Source organism: Chiloscyllium punctatum, chromosome 9 (genome assembly GCF_047496795.1).
Source record: "Chiloscyllium punctatum isolate Juve2018m chromosome 9, sChiPun1.3, whole genome shotgun sequence".
Taxonomy (NCBI): Eukaryota; Metazoa; Chordata; class Chondrichthyes; order Orectolobiformes; family Hemiscylliidae; genus Chiloscyllium; species Chiloscyllium punctatum.
In genome coordinates, this window is record NC_092747.1 from 102,054,622 (window position 1) to 102,079,891 (window position 25,270).

The following is a 25,270-nucleotide window of genomic DNA, read 5'->3' on the forward strand; positions in this document are numbered from 1 at the left end:
CAATCGAAGACATAACTCTAATACATTATAACATGATATTTGCGTTCTTATGCAACCCAGAATTATATAAAAAAAATCAAGTTTTAGAAACAGTGCTTAAAGTGTTGGCAATGTAATCGTGGTACAGCCAATGTACATTTTAAAAATTTGCGCTTCAGGAATAGTGTCCCCAATCTGTCAATCATGGTACAATGAATTCTCATTTACGAAACGCACGTTAGAGCAGAATGACCTGTACTAAGAGAGAAACACTGCTGGAGATGTATATCCTTTAGCAAAAGTTAAACAAGGTTAAAATGAGGCCCTATAATAACACATTAAAAATACTGAAATTTTAACAGAAATTGCTGATGTGGCATTATCTGTGGAGAGAGAAACAGAGTTAATGCTTCAGATGGATGATTGTTCAGAACAACAACTCTGGATCTCTGCTTCTCGCAAAGTTGACTTGAATGGAGGAGACATGATAAGTAAGTTTGCAGATGACATTAAATTGGTGGTGTGGTTAACAGCAAGGAGGAAAGCCTTAATTGACAGACAACATAGGGTCAGATAAACTGAACAGTGGCAAACAGTGTAAGGTGATGCATTTTAGGAAGACAAACTGGCCAATGGAATATACAATGAATGGTAGGAACCTCAAAACTACAGATGCTTAGGGGATTTTGATGTGCATGGTTATAGGTCCTTGATGGCAACAAGACAGGTGGATAAGGTGAATAAGAAGGCATATAAGATACTTGACTTCATCAGTCAAGACAATTAAGTACAAAAATGAAGTTAGATGGAGCTGTATATAACGCTATGTCACATCTGGTCACCACATTGAAGAAAAGGTGTGATTATACCAGAGAGAGTGCAGAAGACATTCATCAGCGTGTCACCTGGGCTGGAGTGATTCAACTTTGAAGACAGACTACATAGGTGGATTTGTTTTCCTTGGAGCAAGAAGACTGAGGAGTGATCTTATTGAAATAGACAAAGTTCTGAGGGGTATAGAGACAGATAGGGAGAAGCTCTTTCCTTTAGCAAAAGGGTAAATAACCACGGGGAAATGCTTTAAGGTAAGGTAGATGGGATTTGAGGAAACCTTTTATTCACCTACAGAGTTGTGGGTATCTGGAACTGATTGCCTAAAGGCATGGTAGAGTCAGAAACCCTTAAGACATTTAAGTACTATTTAGATGAGCACTTGTAATGCCACAGCATACATGGTTATTGGCCAAGTGCTGGATAATAGAATTATAATAGGTAGATGTTTGATGACCTCTGTGGGCATCATGGGCCAAAGGACCTCTTTCCATGATATAAAATCTTGATGACCATATGCCTCTAAGAGGACAAAAATAAGCCATAAGAAGCTTTAAGCAAGTACAGAGGCAGTAAAGGAAATGATGAAGATCAAAGGAGAATGCCTATGATATGGTGAAAGACAAAAGAGGTTAAATGTCAAAAAGAATGAAGGTGCAAGACTAAAGAGGATGATAATAAAAGTAGCGCAGCAAATTAAACATAATTGCTTATTGTCCCAGGTGAGTATAAAATATCCCTTGGCTTTTCTTCACAGAGTAGGAAAATTTTCCTCAGTGTCCTGAGCTATATTTCTTCCTCAACCAGCATCAAAAATACAGGTCTACACATGCTGTCTGATCTGATGAATATTTTCAGCAATCACTGTTGTTATTCTTTTTGTATCACGGGAGTACATTGCTTTTGTATCACTAAAACAAATGATCTCTTTATTATCCGGTGGCTGTCTGCAGTTGGTTGAGGTGTTAAATCTGTTGCCACTCTTCCTGCAACAGTCAATTCACTTCAAGAAGTACTTCATTAACTGTCAAGTGTTCTGGGTATCTGGTGGTCATGTAAGGTGCTATCAAAAGACAGGTTCTGCCATTCACAGGGGATAATGATTTTTATTGTTTCATCTTTTCTTAAAATACAACTTATTTGATCCCAGGCCATGGGAATGGTGAGAAGATTTCCTTCACAATTTGAATTTGTAGTGAAGTGGTCAACATAGGTCTAGGTATAAGCAACAGTTTGCTCCTTAATTCAGCTTGCTATATGTCATACCATAAACATCACTGTGTTAAATATAATGCAGAAAATTACTGTAGGACAATCATGACAGCAGCTTAAAAAAAGGTAGCAACAGAGATGTTGGAGTTTGCAGGAAAGCAAAAACAAATCAGGAAATTTAACCATCAAAATGTATATCAGTTTTCATAATAAATGATTGCTGGAGGCCAAATATAAGCCATGGCTCAATTGTTGAAGACCTAACAACTGTATAAGCCACAAAGAATGAAACTTGGTACAGTCGTACTGTGTTAGGGCTCATTATGCACTCTCAGCCCCACATGTTCACTTTTGCTCAGCCTGAAATTTTCATAAAAATATCTTTTACTTCAAAATAGCTGAAAATGTTAAAATCAGTAACGAGCATGTAAGTCTTATTCTTGACGAGATAATTATAGACTTGTGAGGATTGACAAGTTTCTTCATATAGCTTTCTATAATCAGTGCATTCTTTTTCTTCGTCTCTTACAATGCTCTGTCCAAATGAATCATAAATCATAACTACAGTATGTTGTTGCCCACACTGCACCTTGCCTTCTTGAGCAGTGTGTGTGTGTGTGTGTGTGTGTGTGTGAACTGGATGGCAGCAGTAGAACACACATCCCTGAACTTATCACAAAAGATATTTTGTTTCTGCAGTTGAGGCAGGCAAGCTCTGACTAATATTATGATTTATAACACACTTTAAAGGCATATCATCCTCTGGAAGCTTATACTTAAGATGAAAATTATATGATGGGCATATTCAGAAACATGTAAAGTGATATTGCACTGCTCCAGGTTGCAGCCTATTATTGTCAATAAAGTATTCATAGCACAAACTTGCCTTTATGACTTTTATTAGAATTATTATAAAAATTGAGTCGATTTTGTTTTTTATCCAAAGCTATAAGGTCGGGAAATCGCAGCAATTGTTTCTTTCATACACCTATTCAATACTAGTGAATGGCAACAAAAAATGTCAGTAACAAAGACATATTTGACAGAGAGATGAGGAGAGTAATGGGTATTTTTTTCTTCTCTGTTTTGCAGTCTCAAGTTAAATGGGTCTGGCAATTGTAATTGAGTAATGTGGTTTTCAGTTGTCAGGGGGCTGTAGGTTTCTACCTCTTGTTTTAAAAGAAACAGAAGAGAGGCACATTAGAAAAGATCTTAATTTTCCTCAGATCAAGCCTGCTAGCTTTGATTTATTTCACGACATTGTGGAAAATCTGTAGCAACTTTTGACTGATTTGCTTTTCTCTGAAAGAAGATGGTTATTTTCCTTCAGATGTGTGTGAACTGAGAAGTGTTTGATAATTCTAGATCCAAATTAGATGTAGGTAATGGAAGTCTGATGCCTGAGACATTAATTAGTCTTTGTGTTCTTTTCTGATCAGTAATAGGCCTTGGGTCTGATGCTATTTTGGTCATAGCCAAACTTTTTTTTTCAGAACTCTTACTCAGTCCTCACGGCTTCAAGAATATTCTGTGACACTTCATTAAAGACTTACATTGTTTTTTGGCTTTACTCCTAAAATTGTGCTCCTCAGGGCCAATTGCTCTCAAGCAAAATGATTGTAAGGACAATTCCTCTTCTAATTTCTCAGCTGTTTTGGACAATCCTCTGCATTTGCTCGCAAGAGCTTCTCGTTTCAGTTTCAAGTTGACTACATTGCCATTCTCAATCTCCCTCCTGTCCATATCTTTCCAATCCTCTTTCAATCACTTCTTTGGTATTTTCTCATGATTTGGAATTTGGCCAATCCAATCTTGTTGCCTTTCTTTTGATGACATTCACAAATATTCTTTCCTCTTTCACCATCCGGAAAATATCTTCATTCCTCTTGTGTTCTTTTCAGCTGACCTGCTCCTTCCTCCTCCAGTGCCACATTTGACAATTTTCTAACCTTTGATGTTGTGCTTTTCTCCAGGCCCATATTTCAATCTTGCACAACACGACACTCCAATCAAAATGTGAATGTTCTTTTCTGAACATATCTTGTCTGGACAATTCTTTTCTTGAAGAGTGCATTATTTTGCTATTCGAGCTCTAACTCATTTACAATTATATTCCAACAAATGCTTCCTAGTCATTTACATTGAAATGCCTACTCCAGCTATTGACCCATTTATGTGTCTGTGTGTGTGTGAGCGTGACTGTCTGTGTGGAGATTCCTCCCGGTGTCTGTGTGAATTTCCTCTGGGTGCTCCGGCTTCCTCCCACAGTTCAAAGATGTGCAGGTTAGGTGGATTGGCCATGATAAATTGCCTGTAATGTCCAGTGGTGTGCAGGCTAGGTTGATTAGCCATGGGAAATGCAAGGTTACAAGGAAAGGGCAAGGGACTGGGTCTGGGTGGGATGCTCTTCGGAGGATCAGTGTGGACTCGATGAGTTGAATGGCCTGCTTCTACATTACAGGGATTCTATGATTCTATGGTTTATCTTAAATTCAACTTTTCCACTACTGTTTCCTGCAATAGGCATAGAAGAAGGTCAGTTAGTGAAGATGGAGAGATTTGCAGATGATCAGGTCCTAGTTGCCAGCATTACAGAATATCTTCAGACACTAACAGATAAAATGAATGAACAGTTGAAATGTTATGCAATAAAAGTGAATATCAAAACAAAACATCTTGGAGGAGCTAATAATGGAAATTAGCAGATGAGACTTTAAGAAAAAAATCAACATAGTGAAGAATTGCTGTGTGAATTCTTTTTGTCAACGTTGAAACATTTTCTTCCTGTTTGCATTTATGGTATTATTACATGATTATAGTTGTTTGCTGTTGTATCTTTAGACTCGGGTTCAGTTTCACCTGGTCCCATCAGGCAGTAAGTAGCGGACAGCAAATTGCGTGTCTGGTTATCCTTCACACTTGATACTCTTCTTCATTTTGTGTAGTCAATGTTTCTCGCCCAGCTTAAAACTGACCTCTTACAAGTTTAAATAATTAAAATAATCCCAAAAATATTCATGTTTTCCTGTGTGTGTCTAACATACATACAATATATTTAATCATCCTCCCAATCACCACAAATATGGCCATTTACATTAGTCCATTATTGTATGGTCTGCAGATAAGAAAGTGTTATCTGGCAAACAGTGGCAACTGTTGCAGAATAGCTGATCATGGACAATGGGCCCCCCCCCATTTAATTTTCCTCCGCCTCCTAGTTAATTGTCAGATGAGAAAAGTGCAGGAACTAGGAAAAAATCTCCTAGAGCTGACATTGCCTTTTAATTTCCCGCAGAATCCTAACATTCAATTCATTTAAACTACGACACATATTTGGCTTTTAAAAGTCCCATAAATCAATATCAAGCTAACTGCAGTAATTATTACAAGTTAGAGCATAATTTTCAAGCTGAAAGCTCCATGTCGAATTTTAGCATATGCAAACTAGGCAATTCTAACATGTATAGATATTAATATTAAGAATCAGGTAACGAGATACCAGCTATGAATAATGCATTAACAGTGGCTGATCTTTATGAAAGAAATGAATTCAGCATGTAATCTAATTAGTAAAGGCAGTCTATTACATCTAGCAAAAAAGCAATCGTCCTTGAAATAAGTTTATTTACAATATCTCTCCCAGCACTTTCCACAACTTCAAAAATGTTACTAACTGATGTGGAATGCTCACTGAATTTAAATGTGTTTATTTTTAATGTGAATTTTTCATTTCTTCCAGTTCCAGGCCAGGAAGACCTCCTAAACGATCTCAGAGTGTTACATCCCCTGAGAACTCCCACATTGTGCCACACAGTGTCCCTGGCCTAATGTCCCCAGGAATGATCCCACCTACAGGTAACTGGCTTTTCAAGAGAATAATCTTTACCTTGCTTGCATGTTGCCTTGAATTAAAGTGAGCACTTGGACACCAAAGCATGCCCTTCAGGTTTTGTATTTTACTCAGGATTAAATAGTGATGAAATAGTGATTTTACTCATGAAATTAAATAGTGAACCCATTCCCCCTTTTGTTGCAATGTGCAGATTCCTTTCATACTTACTGTCAGTAATGATTAATAGAATTTCATTAATTGCTTACACTGTATCCTAGCCTTTCCTTGCTAATGCGGGAGGCAATTTCTAAAAATAAATCCCTCCTCTCTTTCTGTCCTCCGATTTGAGAGGAAGCACTGCTTCAGGAAGTTTCAGGAGATGTTAAAATGTCCCAGTGGGGGTGCTTTACTGATTATTCAGTTAGTGAATGCTCCACCAGAGTGGAACTGAGGTGATTGGAGCTGGAGAATCACTGCTCTGGGTCTTGCTGTATAGTGAGATCAATGGTCTCAGTCTAGCATTATAATTCACTTCAACGCTCCTGTGCTACATGGGGAGAAGGGAGAAAAACTGCCTGGCTTGCTGTTCCACTGGACAGAAAGTTAGATAATAGTCTTATGCTCAGCTGTGGAATCCCTTTGAATTGTATAATCTGACTGAGTATTGGTGAAAAACGACACATTTTATTCAAGCTTTTTGTCTTGCGCTCCTGAAGACAATTCTCAAGAAAGTAAAAAGGTAAAGAGCATCATGACTGTACAACAGATGAATACAGGCAGCACAGTGGCTCAGTGGTTAGCACTGCTGCCTCACAGCACCAGGGACCTGGGTTCGATTCCAGCCTTGGGTGACTGTCTGTGCGGAGTTTGCACGTTCTCCCCGTGTCTGCATGGATTTCCTCCGGGTGCTCCGGTTTCCTCCCACAGTCCAAAGATGTGCAGGTCAGGTGAATTGGCCATGCTAAATTGCCCATAGTGTTAGGTACATTAGTCAGAGGGAAATGTGTCTGGGTGGGTTACTCTTTGAAGGGTCAGTGTGGGCTTGTTGAGCCAAAGGGCCTGTTTCCACACTGTAATGAATCTAATCTAAACAGTACTCCAGAATGGGGAGAGTTTTGACAAGAATTTTCCGCAAGTATTCAAAGTCTTGGACAAATTGTAACAGAATTGTCATAACTTGACAAGAAAATGCTAAGCACCCATGCTTGAACACTCCCAGGAAGATTACTCATTTACTGATGGGAAAAGTTAAATTTCAAGCCAAATTTAAGGTCAAATCTCCAATGACAGAACTGACACAATGGTGCACAGGTTTGATAACTGTTCCCAAGACTGATAGAAAACTGAGATTGTATGTGGATTTCACTCAATTAAACAGAGGAGTTCGAAGAGAAATCCATTTTATTTTGTCAGTTGAAGATGGTTATCAAAATTGGCAAGAAGCAGGTTTTCTCACTAAATTGGAGGCAAGCTGTGGGTTCTGACAGAGGCTGCTAGAACAGGATTCAAGATTGCTGACTACATTCATTATATCATTCAGGGACATTACATCAACTATCTACAATTTGGTATTTCCCCTGGACCAGAGACTTTTCAGAGAGTATCGTCTGGAATTCTGGATGGGAAGCTGGGAATCATTGGCACAGAGGCAAAATCTTGGTACATGACAAAGTAAAGAAGGAACATGAACAGAGTGTCAGGGAATTACAAAAGGGCCTTACATTAAATGAGAAATGCCAATTTTCAAGAATGACAATCACCTTTCTAGGATAGTCAATCCAAGAACAAGATGGATCCAAGGAAGACAAGCTTTATTGTCCTTTGAAAGTGGAGTCGCAAGTAGCCAGGATAGTGAAAAAAGCATTTGGTATGCTTTCCTTTATTGGTCAGTGCATCCAGTATAGGAGTTGGGACGTCATGTTGTGACTGCACTGGACACTGGCTAGGTCACTTTTGGAATACTGTGTGCAATTCTGGTCTCTCTGCTATAGGAAGGATTTTATGAAACTTGAAAGCATTCAGAAAAGATTTACAAGGATGCTGCCAGGATTGGAGGGTTTGAACTGTAGGGAGTGGCTGAATAGGCTGGAGCTATTTTCCCTGGAGCATTGGAGGCTGAGGAGTGACTTTATAGAGGTTTATAAAATCATGAGGGTCATGGATGGGGTAATTTTCCCTGGTGTGATGGAGTCTAAAACTTGAGGGCATAGGTTTAAGGTGAGAGGGAAAAGATTTAAAAGGTACAAAAGGGGTAACTTTTTCACACAGAGGGTAGTGCATGTATGGAATGAGCTGCCAGAGGAAGTGTTGGAGGCTAATACAATGACAACATTTAAAAAGCATCTGGATGGGTATATGAATAGGAAGGGTTTAGAGGGATATGGGCCAAATGCTTACAAATGGGACTAGACTAATTTAGTATATCTGGTCAGCATGAATGAATCGGACTGAAGGGTCTGTTTCCATGCTGTATCTCTCTATGAGTCTCTGACCATCAATGAATTTCAACCACTGAAGTGTGTAAGTGACATACAGCCCTTCTTCAGTACTGTGAAACAAGTGAGGAACAACTTTGTCTGCAAGGGTGATTGAAATATAGTGTAGGAGACCAAGTGCTGTGTAAGTACCAGGAGCAAAAGGACACTTGACAATAGTGGTAGACTTATTTGTGGACAATACCTGAAATGACAGCAACCTGCCATTACAGTTGATGCCAGGCAGGCAGCGCCTGGCTCCTGGAAGTGCTCAGTGCCTCTTATTAGGTGCCGGTATCATTTCCATGTCAATTTGGCTATTTGCACCTGATGATGGGGCAGCATGGTGGTTCAGTGGTTTGCACTGCTACCTCACAGCACCAGGGTCCCAGGTTTGATTCCTTGGACGACTGTCTGTGTGGAGTTTGCACATTCTCCCCGTGTCTACAAGGGTTTCCTCCGGGTGCTCTGGCTTCCTCCCATGATTCAAAAGACGTGCAGGTCAGGTGAACTGGCTGTGCTAAATTGCCCATAGTGTTAGGTGCATTAGGCAGAGCGAAAAATAGGTCTGGGTGGGTTGCTTTTCGGAGGGTCGGTGTGGACTGGTTGGGCCGAAGGGCCTATTTCGATACTGTAGGTAATCTAATCCACAAACATTACACAATTTGGGCACACACTCAGCACCCAGAATTCCTATAGGTTTCACATCCTCCACCTGACATAAGGCTGTAGGCAGAAGGATGAGCACATATTAAACATTGTAAAATATTTATAATTTTTGCAATTTAATATACCTCCTTGCAAACTTACTCAACGTAGAACTTTCAGTGTCATGGGGAAGAAAAGATGATACAAATCTTGACAGCTAAATATGTTTGGTAGTGTGTGGAAGATTTAATAATTGGCTTAATTTTTAAATTATCAACTGAGGGAATAAAATGTCAGTCAATGTCCAAGCCGAATATTATTTTTAGATGCCTCATTTTCGTGCAAAATGTTTTGGGGGAATTATTATGCATTTCTTCCCACATGTCATAAGCAGATGATGACAAAGGTTTGAAAAGGAATACTCAGACAGGTCTCCATGAGTGCTGTGCTTTCTGCAAGTAGAAAAGGTGAAGGGAGTAAAAGTTTGAACTCTGTGTGCTAAACCATATGCCCTTGTTAAAAACTCCAGTATACCATGGAAGTAAATTTATTGAGTTATTGCAACCCATTGTAGCGCACACAAAAATCATGCACTTGATTCCAGAAAGTCATTAATTCCTATCCCCTGAGTAGCTTTGATTTGAAGCCTCGATGAGAACTAGCATTGGTATTTGTTGCTATGTTGCTGGAACATTTTTATATATTGCATTCAGTTGCACCTGCCTGAGAAGAACCTTTCACAAACACTTCCCTATAGAACTGCCTGGGCCTGGTGATGAACAATGAACAAACAGTAGCTATGGAGCGAGTATTTGCTTTTGTATACAATGGAAAATTGCACATGATCTCAAGGTCTCAATTGTACTATAGCAGTTGACATTGAAGACATGAAAGAAAATAGAAGAGCCACTTGTTTGCTATTGTGGTTGTTACGCGTTTTGGTCATTGCTACACCATGGTTAAATTAAGTGCGGTTATTGAGGTTTAAAAAGGAATCATAATATTTACGTTCACATGAAATAAATATAGAAGTACTGGGAGTGTTTTCAAATCTAGTCAGCAACCGAAAGGGAATGGTGACTAATATTTTGGGTGTAACACCAACAGAAAGCTTAAAATTATGGGATCGAACTTACCAACTAGCACCTTGTCCACAGATTTATCCACAACAGTTACATGCAGCAAACATATGTCAACAGGCATCATTTTTTGGATCACAAGATCATAGAATTGAATCACACTGCAGGATTGGAATTCAAAAATGGTCAAAGCTTGTACTTTAAATGTGCACTTTCAGAGGGCAATGTCTTTTGGATGACAACCTAGCAGCCTACTCAGCTCATACAAAACTCCCAAGGCATAATTTTGAAGAGTAAGCAATCTGCTGATCAAATCACCACTCGTTGTCTGTTACAAAAACTTACAAAATGTTCTACGTCCACCACTTTTGGTCTTGAGTGGAGGTCAGTCTATAAAGCCAAAAAGATGCTTGTCCTCCATTCACGAGTAATGTGATATGGCACCATCCACCAAAACACAGCCTGATTGGTTGGCACCACATCTACAAACTTTTAGTCACTCCACTACTGAAGAACAGTAGCAGCAGTATGTACTATTGGCAGGTTGTATTGCAGAAATTCACCAAAGGATCTTAGAAAGCACCTTCTATACTCACGACCACTTGCAACTAAAAGTTCAGGGCGAGCAGATCCATGATAACACTACCTTCTGTAAGTTCCCATCAAGCCACTCACCAACATGGATCAGTACTTGGGGCTACGATGTTGTGGCCATAATGGAGACGTGGGTTTCACAGGAGCAGGAATGATTGCTTGATGTTCCAGGGTTTAGAACATTTGAAAAGAACAGAGAAGGTGGAAAAAGAGGAGGGGCTGTAGCATTGCTAATCAGAGAGTTCATCACAGCTACAGAAACGAAAGTTGTTGAGGAAGGTTTGTCTACTGAGTCAGTATGGGTGGAAGTTAGGAATAGCAAGGGAACAGCCACTGCATTGAGGGTTTTCTACAGACCACCTAATAGCAGTAGAGAGATTGAAGATCTCAGAGGCAGGCAGATTCTGGAAAAATGCAAAAGTAGCAGGGTTGTTGTTATGGGTGATTTCAACTTTCCCAATATCGACTGGAACCTCCTCAGTGCAGATGGTTTGGATGGAGCCGTTTTTGTCAGGTGTGTTCAGGAAGGTTTCCTTACTTAGTACTGACAGACCGACGAGGGGAGAGGCCATTTTGGATTTGGTGCTTGGCAGCGAGTCAGGACAGGTGTCAGATCTCGAGGTGGAAGAGCACTTTGGTGAAAGTGATCACAACTGCCTCACATTTAGCATAGCCTTGGAGAGTGAAAGGAGCAGTTACCGAGGGAAGATATTTAATTGGGGAAAAGGAAATTATGACACGATCAGACAGGAGTTGGGAAGTACAGACTGGGAGCAATTGTTCCACAGAAAGGATGTAGCAGAATGTCGAGACTATTTAAGGAGTAGTTGTTGTGAGTGATGCACAAATTTGTTCCTCTGAGACAGGTGAGAAGGGGTAAGATTAAGGAACCTTGGATGTCGAGAACAGAGAAACTTCTTGTCAAAAAGAAGAAGGCAGCTTACGTAAGGTGGAGGAAGCAAGGATCTACCTCAGCTTTAGAGGATTACAGGCCTGCTAGAACGGAGCTCAGAAATGGACTGAGGAGAGCCAGGAGGGGGCACAAGAAAGGCTTGACAAGATGTATTAGGGAGAATCCAAAGACGTTTTACTCATACGTGAGGAATAAGAGAATGCTCAGGGAGAAGGTAGGGCCGATCAGGGATAGCTTAGAGAAATTGTGCGTGGAGTCTGAGCAGATAGGGAAGTCCTAAATGAGTTTTTTGCTTTGGTTTTCACCAAAAAAAGGGAACTTGTTGTAAATGAAAACTTAGAGGAGCTGGGATACAGTCTTGACCAGATCAAGATTGATGAAGTTGATGTGCTAGAAATTTTGGAAAACATTAAGATTGATAAGTCCCCAGGGCCAGACCAGATTTATCCTAGGCTGCTCCAGGAAGCGAGAAAGGAGGTTGCTAAGCCGCTAGTGAGGATCTTTGCCTCCTCACTCTCCACAGGAGTCGTACCGGAGGATTGGAAGGAGGCGAATGTTGTTCCCCTTTTCAAGAAGGGTAATAGGGAAATCCCTGGCAATTATAGACCAGTCAGTCTTACGTTTGTGGTCAGCAAAGTTGTGGAAAGAATTCTGAGGGATAGGATTTATGACTATTTGGCAAAACATAGTGTGATTAAAGGCAGTCAGCATGGCTTTGTGAGGGACAGGTCATGCCTCACAAATCTTATTGAGTTCTTTGAGGAGGTGTCTAGACAGGTCGACAACGGTAAAGCAGTAGATGTGGTATATATGGATTTCAGCAAGGCATTTGATAGGGTTCCCCATGGTAGGCTCATTCATAAAGTCAGGAAGTATGGGATACAGGGAGATTTGGCTATCTGGATTCAGAATTGGCTGGCTGACAGAAGGCAGAGTGTGGTTGTAGATGGAAAGTATTCTGCCTGGAGGACAGTGTTGAGTGGGATCCCACAGGGCTCTGTTCTAGGGCCTCTGCTCTTTGTAGTTTTTATAAATGACTTGGGTGAGGAGGTTGAGGGGTGGTTAGTAAATTTGCAGATGACACAAAGGTTGGAGGTTTCATCGATAGTATAGAGGGTTACTGCAGGCTGCAGCGTGACATAGACAGGATGTAGAGCTGGGCTGAGAAATGGCAGATGGAGTTCAACCTGGATAAATGCGAAGTGATGCATTTTGGAAGGTCGCCCTCGAATGCTGAATATAAGATTAAAGACAGGATTCTTGGCAGAGTGGAGGAACAGAGGGATCTGGGTGTGCAACTACATAGATCCCTCAAAGTAACCGCCCAAGTGGATAGGGTTGTTAAGAAAGCATATGGTATTTTGGCTTCCATTAACAGGGGAATTGAGTTTAAGAGCCGTGAGGTTTTGCTGCAGCTCTACAAGTCCTGGTGAGACCACACTTGGAATATTGTGTCCAGTTCTGGTCGCCCTACTATAGGAAAGATACAGAGGCTTTGGAGAGGGTGCAAAGAAGGTTTACCAGGATGCTGCCTGGACTGGAGGGCTTGCCTTATGAAGAAAGGTTGAATAAGCTCGGACTTTTCTCTTTGGAGAGAAGGAGGAAGAAAGGAGACATGATCGAGGTGTACAAAATAATGAGAGGAATAGATAGAGTCAATAACCAGAGACTTTTCCCCAGGGCAGGATATACTGGTACGAGAAGTCATAGTTTGAAGATATTAGGAGGAAGGTATAAAGGAGACATCAGAGGTAGGTTCTTTACGCAGATAGTTGTGAATGCATGGAATGCGTTGCCAGCTGAGGTGGTGGAAGCGAAGTCATTGGGGACATTTAAGCGACTGCTGGACAGGCACATGGATAGCAGTGAGTTGAGGGGTGCGGAGGTTAAGTTACTATATTGATTAAGTTTCGGCACAACATCGTGGGCCGAAGGGCCAGTTCTGTGCTGTACTTTTCTATTAACTATCTATCTGTTAACCATCCTGACTTGGAAATATACAGCTATGCCTTCACTGTCACTCGCTCAAAATCCTGGAATTCCTCCCTCATGGTATTGTGGGTCTATAGTACATGGACTGCAGTGGTTCAAGGAGGCAGCTTACAATCTCCTACTCAAGAACAACAAGGGCAGGCAATAAATGATGGCCCAAACAACTGTGCCCATGTCCCAATAGTGAAATAAAAATAATACGCTTCATTGCCAGTATGATGCCATATATATATCTTGCAATGACTGGCAGTCTGTATCAAACAACATGTCCCATTGACCATTCGCAGCTGGCAGTATGACACATGGACACAACCAGCCTGTGCTTGTAACTCTGGAAAAAGTATATCCACAATTAGATGTGATTCTGCTATTGGATATCATTTCTTAAATAATCCAGATGCTTACACCAGAGACAAATTTAAAATCATTAATCAGACCTGCAGTATGATGCCTTGCGCATGCTAAAAGTTAGAACCATAAATACTCAGGACACTGTTTTATGCAAACAAAAAGAATTTGCACTATAGGTCGTTCTGCTATAACACATGTTTCATTAATGTGAATTCGCTATAATATGATTGAAGAATTGGGGACACTGTTTCCAAAGGCAGCATGGTGGCTAAGTGGTTATCACTGGTGCCTCACAGCGACAGGGACCTGGCTTCAATTCCAACCTCAGGCAACTTTCTGTGTGGAGTTTGCATATTCACCCCATGACTGCGTGGGTTTCCTCTGGGTGCTCAGGTTTCCTCCCACAGGCCGAAGATGTGCAAGTTTGGTGAATTGGCCATGCTAAATCACCCATAGTATTCAGGGATATGTAGGCTAGGTGCATTAGTGAGGGGAAATGTACAGTAATAGGTGTATGGGGCTGGGTAGGATATGCTTCAGAGGGTCGGTGTGGACTTGTTGGACAACATGGCCTGTTTCCACACTATAGGGATTCTAAATTTAAAATTCTGAAATGTGAACTTTTAAAGTGTGTATTGGTTATAAAGCAATTCTGGCCCCATTAGTTTAAATGTGATTATTTTTATTGCACGAGAATCGAACTACCACATTACAGCAGAACTGACTGTATTCCAAAATATGGGGTCGTGACACAGTGGTTAGCACTGCTGCCTCAGAGCGCCAGAGACCTGGGTTCAATTCCCGCCTCAGGCGACTGACTGAGTGGAGTTCGCACATTGTCTGCGTGGGTTTCCTCCGGGTGCTCCGGTTTCCTCCCACAGTCCAACAATATGCAGGTTAGGTGAATTGACCATGCTAAGTTGCCCATAGTGTTAGGTGTAGGGGAATGGGTCTGGGTGGGTTGCGCTTCGGCGGGTCGGTGTGGACTTGTTGGGCCGAAGGGCCTGTTCCCACACTGTAAGTAATCTAATCTAATCTAAAAAAAGATTTGCTGCATCCCCATGACAATGACATGAACATTCAGAATTGACCTGCTTGGTCAGAGAGTGAAGATTGTCAGTTCGCTGTCCTTGTTAAATCTCCATGTCAATATGGTCCAACCTTTTCTTTTCTGTACAAAATGATGACTCTTTTTTCAAGTCTGTTTCTTGGGTCCTGGTTTTGATGATTGCAAGACCAAAAGCTTCAAATTCTAGTCTCCTTTTACCAATGTTTAAGATCAGGAAAGTTTTCCCTGGTCAACAAAAAAAATGAAAGAACTGTGACTGCTAGAAATCTGCAGCAAAAAATAAATGCTGGAAATTCTCAGCAGCGGTATCTGTGGAGAGAAATCAGAGTAAATGTTAAGGGTCTGAGGAAGGATCACTGGACCTGAAACATTAACTCTGATTTCTGTCAATAGATGCTGCCAGATGTGCTGAGATTTTTCAGCAATTTCTGCTTTTGCTTAAATTTTCCCTGGTGTTCTGGCCAGTACCTGTCCCTTAACCGACATTACAACACAGCAACATTAATTTGAAAAATCTGTTTCATGGTATCGTACAATACAGACAGGGACAACTTGGCCCACTGTAGTTGTATCGAGCGATCCAAATTATTCCCAATTCCCCTGTATTCCTGATGGAGGGCTTTTGCCCGAAATGTCGATTTCCCTGCTCCTCGGATAAGACCATAAGTCCATAAGACATAGGAGTGGAAGTAAGGCTATTCGGCCCATCGGGTCCACTCCACCATTCAATCATGGCTGATGGGCATTTCAACTCCACTTACCCGCATTCTCCCCGTAGCCCTTAATTCCTTGTGACATCAAGAATTTATCGATCTCTGCCTTGAAGACATTTACCGTCCCGGCCTCCACTGCACTCTGCGGCAATGAATTCCACAGGCCCACCACTCTCTGGCTGAAGAAATGTCTCCGCATTTCTGTTCTGAATTTACCCCCTCTAATTCTAAGGCTGTGTCTATGGGTCCTAGTCTCACCGCCTAACGGAAACAATTTCCTAGCATCCACCCTTTCCAAGCCATGTATTATCTTGTAAGTTTGTATTAGATCTCCCCTTAATCTTCTAAACTCCAATGAATACAATCCCAGGATCCTCAGCCGTTCCTCGTATGTTAGACTTACCATTCCAGGGATCATCCGTGTGAATCTCCGCTGGACACGCTCCAGTGCCAGTATGTCCTTCCTGAGGTGTGGGGACCAAAACTGGACACAGTACTCCAAATGGGGCCTAACCAGAGCTTTATAAAGTCTCAGTAGCACAACGGTGCTTTTATATTCCAACCCTCTTGAGATAAATGACAACATTGCATTCGCTTTCTTAATCACGGACTCAACCTGCATGTTTACCTTTAGAGAATCCTCGACAAGCGCTCCCAGATCCTTTTGTACTTTGGCTTTATGAATTTTCTCAACGTTTAGAAAGTTGTCCATGCTTGTATTCTTTTTTACAAAGTGCAAGACCTCGCATTTGCTCACATTGAATTCCATCAGCCATTTCCTGGACCACTCTCCCAAACTGTCTAGATCCTTCTGCAGCCTTCCCACTTCCTCAGTACTACCTGCCTATCCACCTAATTTCATATCATCGGCAAACTTCGCTAGAATTTCCCCAGTCCCTTCATCCAGATCATTAATATATAATGCGAACAGCTGTGGCCCCAACACTGAACCCTGTGGGACACTGCTTGTCATCAGCTGCCATTCTGAAAAAGAACCTTTTATCCCAATTCTCTGCCTTCTGTCAGACAGCCAATCCTCAATCCATACCAGTAGCTCACCTCGAACACCATGGGCCCTCACCTTGCTCAGCAGCCTCCCATGTGGCACCTTACCAAAGGCCTTTTGGAAGTCTAGATAGACCACATCCACTGGGTTTCCCTGGTCTAACCTACTTGTCACCTCTTCAAAGAATTCCAACAGGTTTGTCAGGCACGACCTCCCCTTACTAAATCCATGTTGACTTGTTCTAATCCGACCCTGCTCTTCCAAGAATTTAGAAACCTCATCCTTAATGATGGATTCTAGAATTTTAGCAACAACTGAGGTTAGGCTAATTGGCCTATAATTTTCCATCTTTTGTCTTGATCCTTTCTTGAACAAGGGGGTTACAACAGCGATCTTCCAATCATCCGGGACTTTCCCTGACTCCAGTGACTTTTGAAAGATCTCAACCAATGTGTCTGCTATTTCCTCAGCCACCTCCCTCAGAACTGTAGGATGTAGCCCATCGGGGCCAGGAGATTTATCAATTTTAAGACCATTTCGCTACTCTAGCACTTTCTCTTTTTTAATGGCAACCATACTCAACTCAGCCCCCTGACTCCCTTTAATTGTTGGGATATTACTCATGTCTTCCACTGTGAAGACTGACGCAAAGTACTTATTAAGTTCTCCAGCTATTTCCTTATCTTCCATCACTAGCCTTCCAGCATCAGTTTGAAGTGGCCCAATGTCTCCTCTTGCCTGTCGTTTGTTTCTTATGTATTGAAAGAAACTTTTACGATCATTTCTAATATTACTGGCTAGCCTACCTTCATATTTGATCCTCTCCTTCCTTATTTCTCTCTTTGTTATCCTCTGTTTGTTTTTGAAGCCTTCCCAATATTCTGATTTCCCAGTGCTCTTGGCCACTTTATAGGATCTCTCTTTTTCTTTAATACATTTCCTGACTTCCTTTGTCAGCCATGGATATCTAATCCCTCCCTGGATAATCTTTCTTTTCTTGGGGATGAACCTCTGTACAGTTTCCTCAACTATACCCACAAACTCCTGCCATTTTTGCTCTACTGTCTTCCCCGCTAGGCTCTGCTTCCAGACTATTTTCGTCAGTTCCTCTCTCATGCCCTCATAATTACCTTTATTTAACTGTAATGCCATTACATCCGATTTTGACCTTCTCTCTTTCAAACTGCAGACTGAATTCTACCATATTATGATCACTGCTTCCTAAGTGTTCCCTTACTTTAAGATTTTTTTATAAAGTGTGGTTCATTACATAGCACTAGGTCCAGAATAGCCTGCTCCCTTGTGGGCTCCATGACAAGCTGTTCCAAAAAGCCATCCTGTAAGTATTCCATGAATTCCCTTTCTTTGGATCCACTGACAATATTATTTACCCAATCCACCTGCATATTGAAGTCTCCCATGATCACCGTGACCTTGCCTTTCTGACATGCCTTCTCTATTTCCCGGGACATGTTGCGTCCCTGGTCCTGACCACTATTAAGAGATCTGTGCATAACTCCCATTATGGTTTTTTTGCCTTTGTGGTTCCTCAATTCCACCCACACAGACTCCATATCATCCGACGCTATGTCATTCAGTGCCATAGATTTAATTTTGTTCTTAACTAACAAGGCAACCCCGCCCCCTCTGCCTGTCTCCCTGTCTTTTCGATAAGTTGAAAAGCCTTGGATGTTTAACTGCCAATCCTGACCCCCCCTGCAACCACATCTCTGTGATGCCTACCACATCATAATCATTCACAATTATCACTTCCATTAGTTCATCTGCTTTGTTACGAATGCTACGAGCATTCAGGGAAATTGCCTTAATGCTAACTTTCTTATCATTAGAGATATTGGAAGTCATAAGATGTCCTAAGTTATCCTTCCTTTTTGCTGCATTCCCAGTCTGCCTCAAGTTTAAATCCACCTGCACACATGCTATCCTGCTGCTTATCTTTCCATTTAACTCCATACTCCCTGTCGCTTTCACTTTCCCTTCCCTCCAACTCAGAAGTTTAAAGTCCTACTGACCACCCTATTTATCCTCTTCGCTAGAACATTGGTACCTGATCAGTTCAGGTGGAGACCGTCCCAATGCTACAGATCCCCCCGGTTCCAAAACTGATGCCAATGCCCCATGAAGTGGAATCCCTCTTTCCCACACCAATCCCTTAGCCACATGTTTACTTCCCTAATTTTCTTATCCCTATGCCAATTGGCACGTGGCTCAGGCAGTAATCTGGAGATTATGACCCTTGAGGACCTGTACTTCAATTTCCTTCCTAGTGCTTGATAATCCCCAAACAGGTCCTCTACCTAGCTTAGCCTATGTTGTTAGTCCCAACGTAGATGCTGCCTGAACTGCTGTGCTTTTCCAGAACCACTCTAATCCAGAATCTGGTTTCCAGCATCTGCAGTCATTGTTTTTACCTACCGACATTACGACAAACAGGTTATCTGAACATTATTGCATTGCTGTTTCTGGGAGTTTGCTATGAGCAAATTGACTGCCACATTTTCAATATTACAACAGTGACCACTTCAAAAAGGATTTCATTGGTTGTAAAATACTTTGAGATGAATGGTGCTCATGAAAATTGCTTCATGTAAATGCAAGTCTTTCATTAATTGTAAAGTTTGAAAGGTCTTATGGGGCGCATAATACTATCTGCTACAATTTTCGATTATGGTCTCATGTGAAGCTCTGTAGCAGCAACATTAATTTGAAAAATCTGTTTCATGGTATCGTACAACACAGACAGAGACCACTTGGCCCACTGTAGTTGTATTGAGCGATCCAAATTATTCCCAATTCCCTGCTCTTTTCCCTTAGCCTTGCAATGCTTTTTCTTTTCAATATTGTATGTACTTAATTCCCTTTTGAAAATTACTATTTGAATCTGTTTTACCAGCCTTTCAGAAGTCAATTAATTCCACATCATTATAATTTTACTAAGTAAAACAAATGTCTCCTCATCTCTTGTAAGAAATCTGCCTTTGATAGAACTGATTAAAAAAAAGAGGCCAGAATCATAGATTTAGTTTTCAGGTTAACCATACAGGTTTGGCAGGGTAAGTGAAAGGGACAGTGGCTAAATTTTACAAAACAAAACATCCTCAACCCATTCACTTCTTTTTACCTGGACTGGAATAGGCTGGACAGAGGAATATTTCAATTATCCTGTCTGACATTTTAGTAGATGCCTGTTGGCTTTGTTTCTGAAGGCTCAGAAGATATAACAGATATGGAAGGTGAGTACAGCTGTTTAGGAAACTAAAGCTTTTTCGAGGACTGCTAGTGGAGCAGGAAATCTAGAATGCCTACAGTGTGTAAACAGACCCTTCGAACCCTCCCCAAGTCCACAACTACTCTCTGAAGAGTAACACATCCAGACCCATTCCCTTACATTTAACCCTGACGAATGCATCTAACCTTCACGGCCCTGAACACTGTGGGACAACTTAGCATGGCTAATCCACCTAACCTGCCCATCTTTGGATTGTGAGAGGAAACTGGAGCTCCCGGAGGAAACCCACGCAGCCACGGGGAGAATGTGCAAACTCCACACAAACGGTCACCAGAGGCTGGATTCGAACCCGGGTTCCTGGCACTGTGAGGCAGCAGGGCTACCCACTGAGCCAACTTGCCACCCCCAAAATAGAGGTCAGCTTCTCCTCACATTAATTCCCCTCCACTCCATCCACCCATGATCACCTAAAGGCAGATTTCTCCCCCTCATTGGCCTATGGTTTCCCTGAAGCCTTGCCCACCTCTCCCTCCATCCTTCATAGCTCTCCTTAGCTGCTGCTGAATGCTGCAGTGCTTCCCATGTGGCAGGTTTTCAGTCTGCCCAGCCACTGACACTGAGAAACAAAGAGAGAAGAGAAAAGGCAAATGATGGGGTCTTGCCATTAAGTTTCCTACCAGCTTCAAAGCCTGCCCACCCCAAATGTCATCCACTCTCACTCTCACCCTGTAAAAACACCAGGACCTTTATTTCACCTGTGTGTGAACTCCTTTATTATATTAGATCAGGATTAAAATAGGTTCAGCATGCTGTTGGAAATTGGAGGATGACACACAATTTTTTCTTTACACTTCCTTGGTTGTTATAAATTTGAATTTTAAAACTCTGTCTTTGCTTTTTCTTCTGCAAATTTGGTATGACTAGCTGTAGAGTGTTTTACTGATTTCAATGCCTCATAGTTACTTTACATTTGAACAAATGTGCATCGTAGAGAATTCTTAATTAAAGTTTCATCGTGAGAATACCAGAGAACTTGGTTTTGTCTTCAAATTGGCATTTTTCTTTTATATTTAACTACATATTTTAAGAGTTGCTTTCAAATTTGTTGAATTGAACTCTGTCACTTATTCCCAATGACATTTATTTTGGAGAAAATAACAACAAACCATGTTGCCTTTTCCCTTCCATTTCTGTTATTAAAGCTGAAAAATGTGGCAAAGATAAATAAGCTTGTGATCAGCCTGTGTGGTTTCTTTTTAACCATATCTTTATCACATTATTAATAGCATCAAATGTGATCTCATTGTCATGACCAGAACTTTTCTCCAGCAAAGACCAGTTCCACGTAATTTTGAGATGATTGCTTTGTTTACAGAGCCCTAAGAAACAAAAAAGGAGGAGGGGAGCAGCTGGCATGGCGCATTTGGCATTGGACATTTATCCAAAACCCCAGACTAATTTTGTGTTCTTTTGGAGCAGTGGTAGTGTCCCTACCTTTAAGTAAGAAGGCCTAGGTCAAGTCCAGCTTGCTCCAGAGGGTGTTATATGTTTGAACAGATCTTTTATGATGTCAAAGAAAAAAGTAGAAAAGAACAGAGATAATGGCCATATTCTAAACAAAGAGGATGAAAATTCTGTTTCTATAACAGCATGTACAAGATTAAACCAGTCATGAACTAAAGGAAAATAAATTTAATTGTAAACTTTGTACATAATATAGCCTACTCATTCACAAAGTTGCTTCCCAGCTTAGTACAAAATGCTGGAGAGTCTGTAGTAAGCAAAACACAATATTTGTATTTTCTAGCTATTTTAAAGCCTGTTGTTGAAATGAAATCCATGATTTTCTGAATGTTTCTGAATATTTCATCGAAGCAATTCCAAGCCACTCTTTTGGAATCCAACTTAGGGAAGCTGTTGTTTTTTTTTTCCCAGTTACTTTTACTTGTTGTGTCCATAGATATATAACTGCACAGATTTCTTCCTAACTACAGTGAAAGTAGATTAATGTCCTGCGGAGAGAGTAGAGTACAAGGATGGAGCAGGATTTAAGGTATTTCTTTGAGGTATACGGCAAGATTTTCAGAAGGAAATTTGAAATATGAGTAGCAGGCTGCCTGCAATTGAAAACTGGGAAAGATAAACTCACTTCCTCCATTCATGTCTAGGGTCTGCCTGATTGAATTTGCAGGTGACTCCATAAGCAAAAAGACAGCAAACTGCTTAAAAATATATGTTGAGGTATTTCAATGTGGGATCCTAATTGTAATTGTTAATTAAAGTATGGTTTACAGATGCTCCATTCATTTGTATGAGGCACTGAATAGCATCAGTAAAATCTGCAGTTAGGAGTGAGTGAATGAGTGAGTGTAAGTGTGAGTGTGTGTTTGTGTGTACCAGATGAGGCACTTCACCACTATTCTGTCCAAACAAAGCTTTGGGTGATTTTTGGTGCTGTCCAATACCATGCCATTGAGATCACAGAATCTCTCAATTTCCTTGCTGACAGTATGGGATATGCTCAGTGGGTTAATGTTGTGCCCAATGTTACCATGATTGAGAACCCCCGATATCCATCGCTGCTAGCAATTTCTCAGAATGCCATTGACAACATGCAAATTATTTCAAAACCCCTGGTGACACAATCAAGATCAACCAAGTGTAAATACAGAGCGAAAGTATGGCTTTAACATGATTACCAGTCTGATATCAGAGCCCACGGTCAATCATTACCCAAGCCTCTCAAATCTATTCATTATCGCAATGTACCATGTGCAATAGAGCATAAACACATGTACCGTAAGTATATTCAAGTATGTGTTGTAACATAAAACTAATTGTTGGAAGTGATCCCACTCAGATCCTGCCATAGAATGGCATAGTGTGGGCGAATAGAATGGTCTAACTGGTATTGAAGGAGATAATGCCTTGAGGTTTGACTTAAGACAAACTGTAAGGGCAACAGAGAAGAAGCCTCATTCTGTATTCGATATGGGCTACCCCAGATTACCCCCTCAGTGATGCTGGTACTTACACACAAACAGCATTCCATTCCAACACTGATCAATCCTGTAAAATCTGGAAATAATTTACATGCAAAATGATTATCCACTGTTGGGAATTAATTTGGAAGAGATGATTTGATTATAGCATTGCAGGGAGAATTCAATATTGACGGCATTGTGCAGTTCATTGCTTTTCTTTGTTTTTCATTTGCAATGTTGAAAGAAGAGAATTAATAGGCACGTTGCACTGGTTCAGGGAACAATGCAGCAACAAACTCTGAAAACAAGGTCAAAGTTTCAGGTCACTCTGAACCTTGGTGGAGCTTGTAGTGGGTCCATTGTCATCAAATGCCTGGACATTGGATAGCACATTTTATAGTCACCACAATATAAATTCCTTTACATCTGTAATTGCCAGAATAATGCAAGAGTTGTTAAAAATAGAAAATCAAATACTTTAATTATAAAGAGGCTTCACGTAGAGTACTAATCACAGTATTTGTCATGCTAATGTTCAGAGCTTCAGTTTATTCAACAGAGTGCAGAACTTGTCCACATTGGTTAATATAATCTGTCCAAGGCAATTTGAAAGTTTGTCTATGATTTTTGTTTTCTCCTTTCCATTTTTTTAATTGCTAACTCTTTGCTCTAAATATTGTCATATTCTATTAAAGAGGTACATCACAAATTAGCGCTGCAAAATTACCAGAGGCACATTGCCGTCTTCATGCAGCACATCACATGCCCAATCAGGCAGTTCGTCAGAGAAGCTTCTGAGCTGTCCATCTGCAGTTTGTATGCGGGGAACTTGTCTTCTCCCTGATTGCTCATTTTTGAGCTTTTTTCATTTACCACCAGTGGTGAGTACCCATTGCAAATATTCAGGCAGCAAGTGCAACTGCTTAATTATGAATGTAATTATGGTCAAAATCCAATGAGATCAATTGGACATGGAGAATGTTATGAAAAGCAATACTTGATCTTATCAGTTCTGTGACCTTATTGTTCCCAGTTATGGGGATAAAATAGAACTTTGATAAGTGTATTTGGAAGTCATTGTGTTGTTAATGCAGAGATCCTATCAGGATTTGGACATTGGCTTTTCTTTTGGCGATTGAAAGATATTGGGTAGAATTTAATATCCTCCCCACTGGTGAGTTTTGAGGTAGGGGGTATTTAAACAAGTGGGTGTATGATGGTTTGAAACTCTGCCATCTTCCTGTTTCTATCTTGAATAGGTCTGAAGAAGAAAAATCCATGGATGAGGTTCCCACCTGGCACGAGTTGTGCTTCTTAAATAGGCAATTAATGGTACTTTGTGATCTCTTCCCACTGTCACTGGTATTTACCAGTGGAATGCTCACTTAGGGAAAAGCACAACAAGCAAATCTGTGTGGAGTTACTTGCAGGCTCCCAGAATGGGCTGGGGTAGGGTTGCATCCTCATCCAGGATGATTATGGTTGATTGTCAGTCTTTTTCCCACCTGCAAGCCATGCCCCTCAATCTCTGATAGCCAAATCTGGGGTATTATATTTGCTGGGTGGTGAAGGTGGCTGTATTGCTAGGGATTATGAAATTTAACAGCAGAACCACATTATCATATTTTTATTCCATTGTTGATCTGTCAATGGACCGGACTGTGGAAAGGTGTGGGATGCGACATTGAATTTCTGCAACAGGTGATTTATTGAGGGACCAGTGAAATACAATACCTCCACCTGGTCCAAGAACAGCGCTCTATAAAGTACTTACCTACTGGATCTGGTCATTCCTGTCTCTCTTTAGCTGCTGGGTTTCTTGAGCTTTGGGAAATTGGCCAGCAAAGTCTGGAGAATGGAAGCTCATTGACATCTAGTAATGTGGATCCACCTCTCCTATAAGTTATTTTGATGCCAAAACCTGCTGTGATTAAAACATTTCAATGGATTGAACTCAGGTTTTGCGTATTGGCCACTTGAAGTCACATACCTTCCACCAGCACTCTCCTGCCTTGTGTAAAGGATTAAAATTTCCTCCCATTTTCAAAATTCAGGAAAGCTCTCAGAGTGTTGGATGCTTGCAGAATGTTTATTCTAATTATTCTCTGAGCCAGATATGCCAGTTCATCCCACATGCAATTCCCAGTCTTCACTGAATCTGATAGTGTCATCCAAAGCGCTGCTACCCACATCCTATATCACAACATATCTCATTTACCCATCACCCCATGCATATATTTGTTTCCAACACAACAATGGTTCAAACTTAAAATTCACATTTTTGTGTTTGATTCCCTCATCACTTCATCACTTACTTTTACCATTACCAAAACAGCCCTTCAA

General features: G+C 41.0%; 1 protein-coding gene across 5 annotated transcripts in view; it reads left to right on the top strand.

Moving 5' to 3' along the window:
- Positions 1-25,270, top strand: part of LOC140481571 (dachshund homolog 1-like) — a 593,017-nt gene that overhangs the window by 201,949 nt on the left and 365,798 nt on the right. For all 5 annotated transcript variants that reach the window (XM_072577986.1, XM_072577988.1, XM_072577987.1 and 2 more), the window contains one exon: positions 5,762-5,877. In XM_072577986.1, coding sequence (XP_072434087.1) covers positions 5,762-5,877 — 116 coding nt within the window. The remainder of the gene's footprint in view (positions 1-5,761; positions 5,878-25,270) is intronic.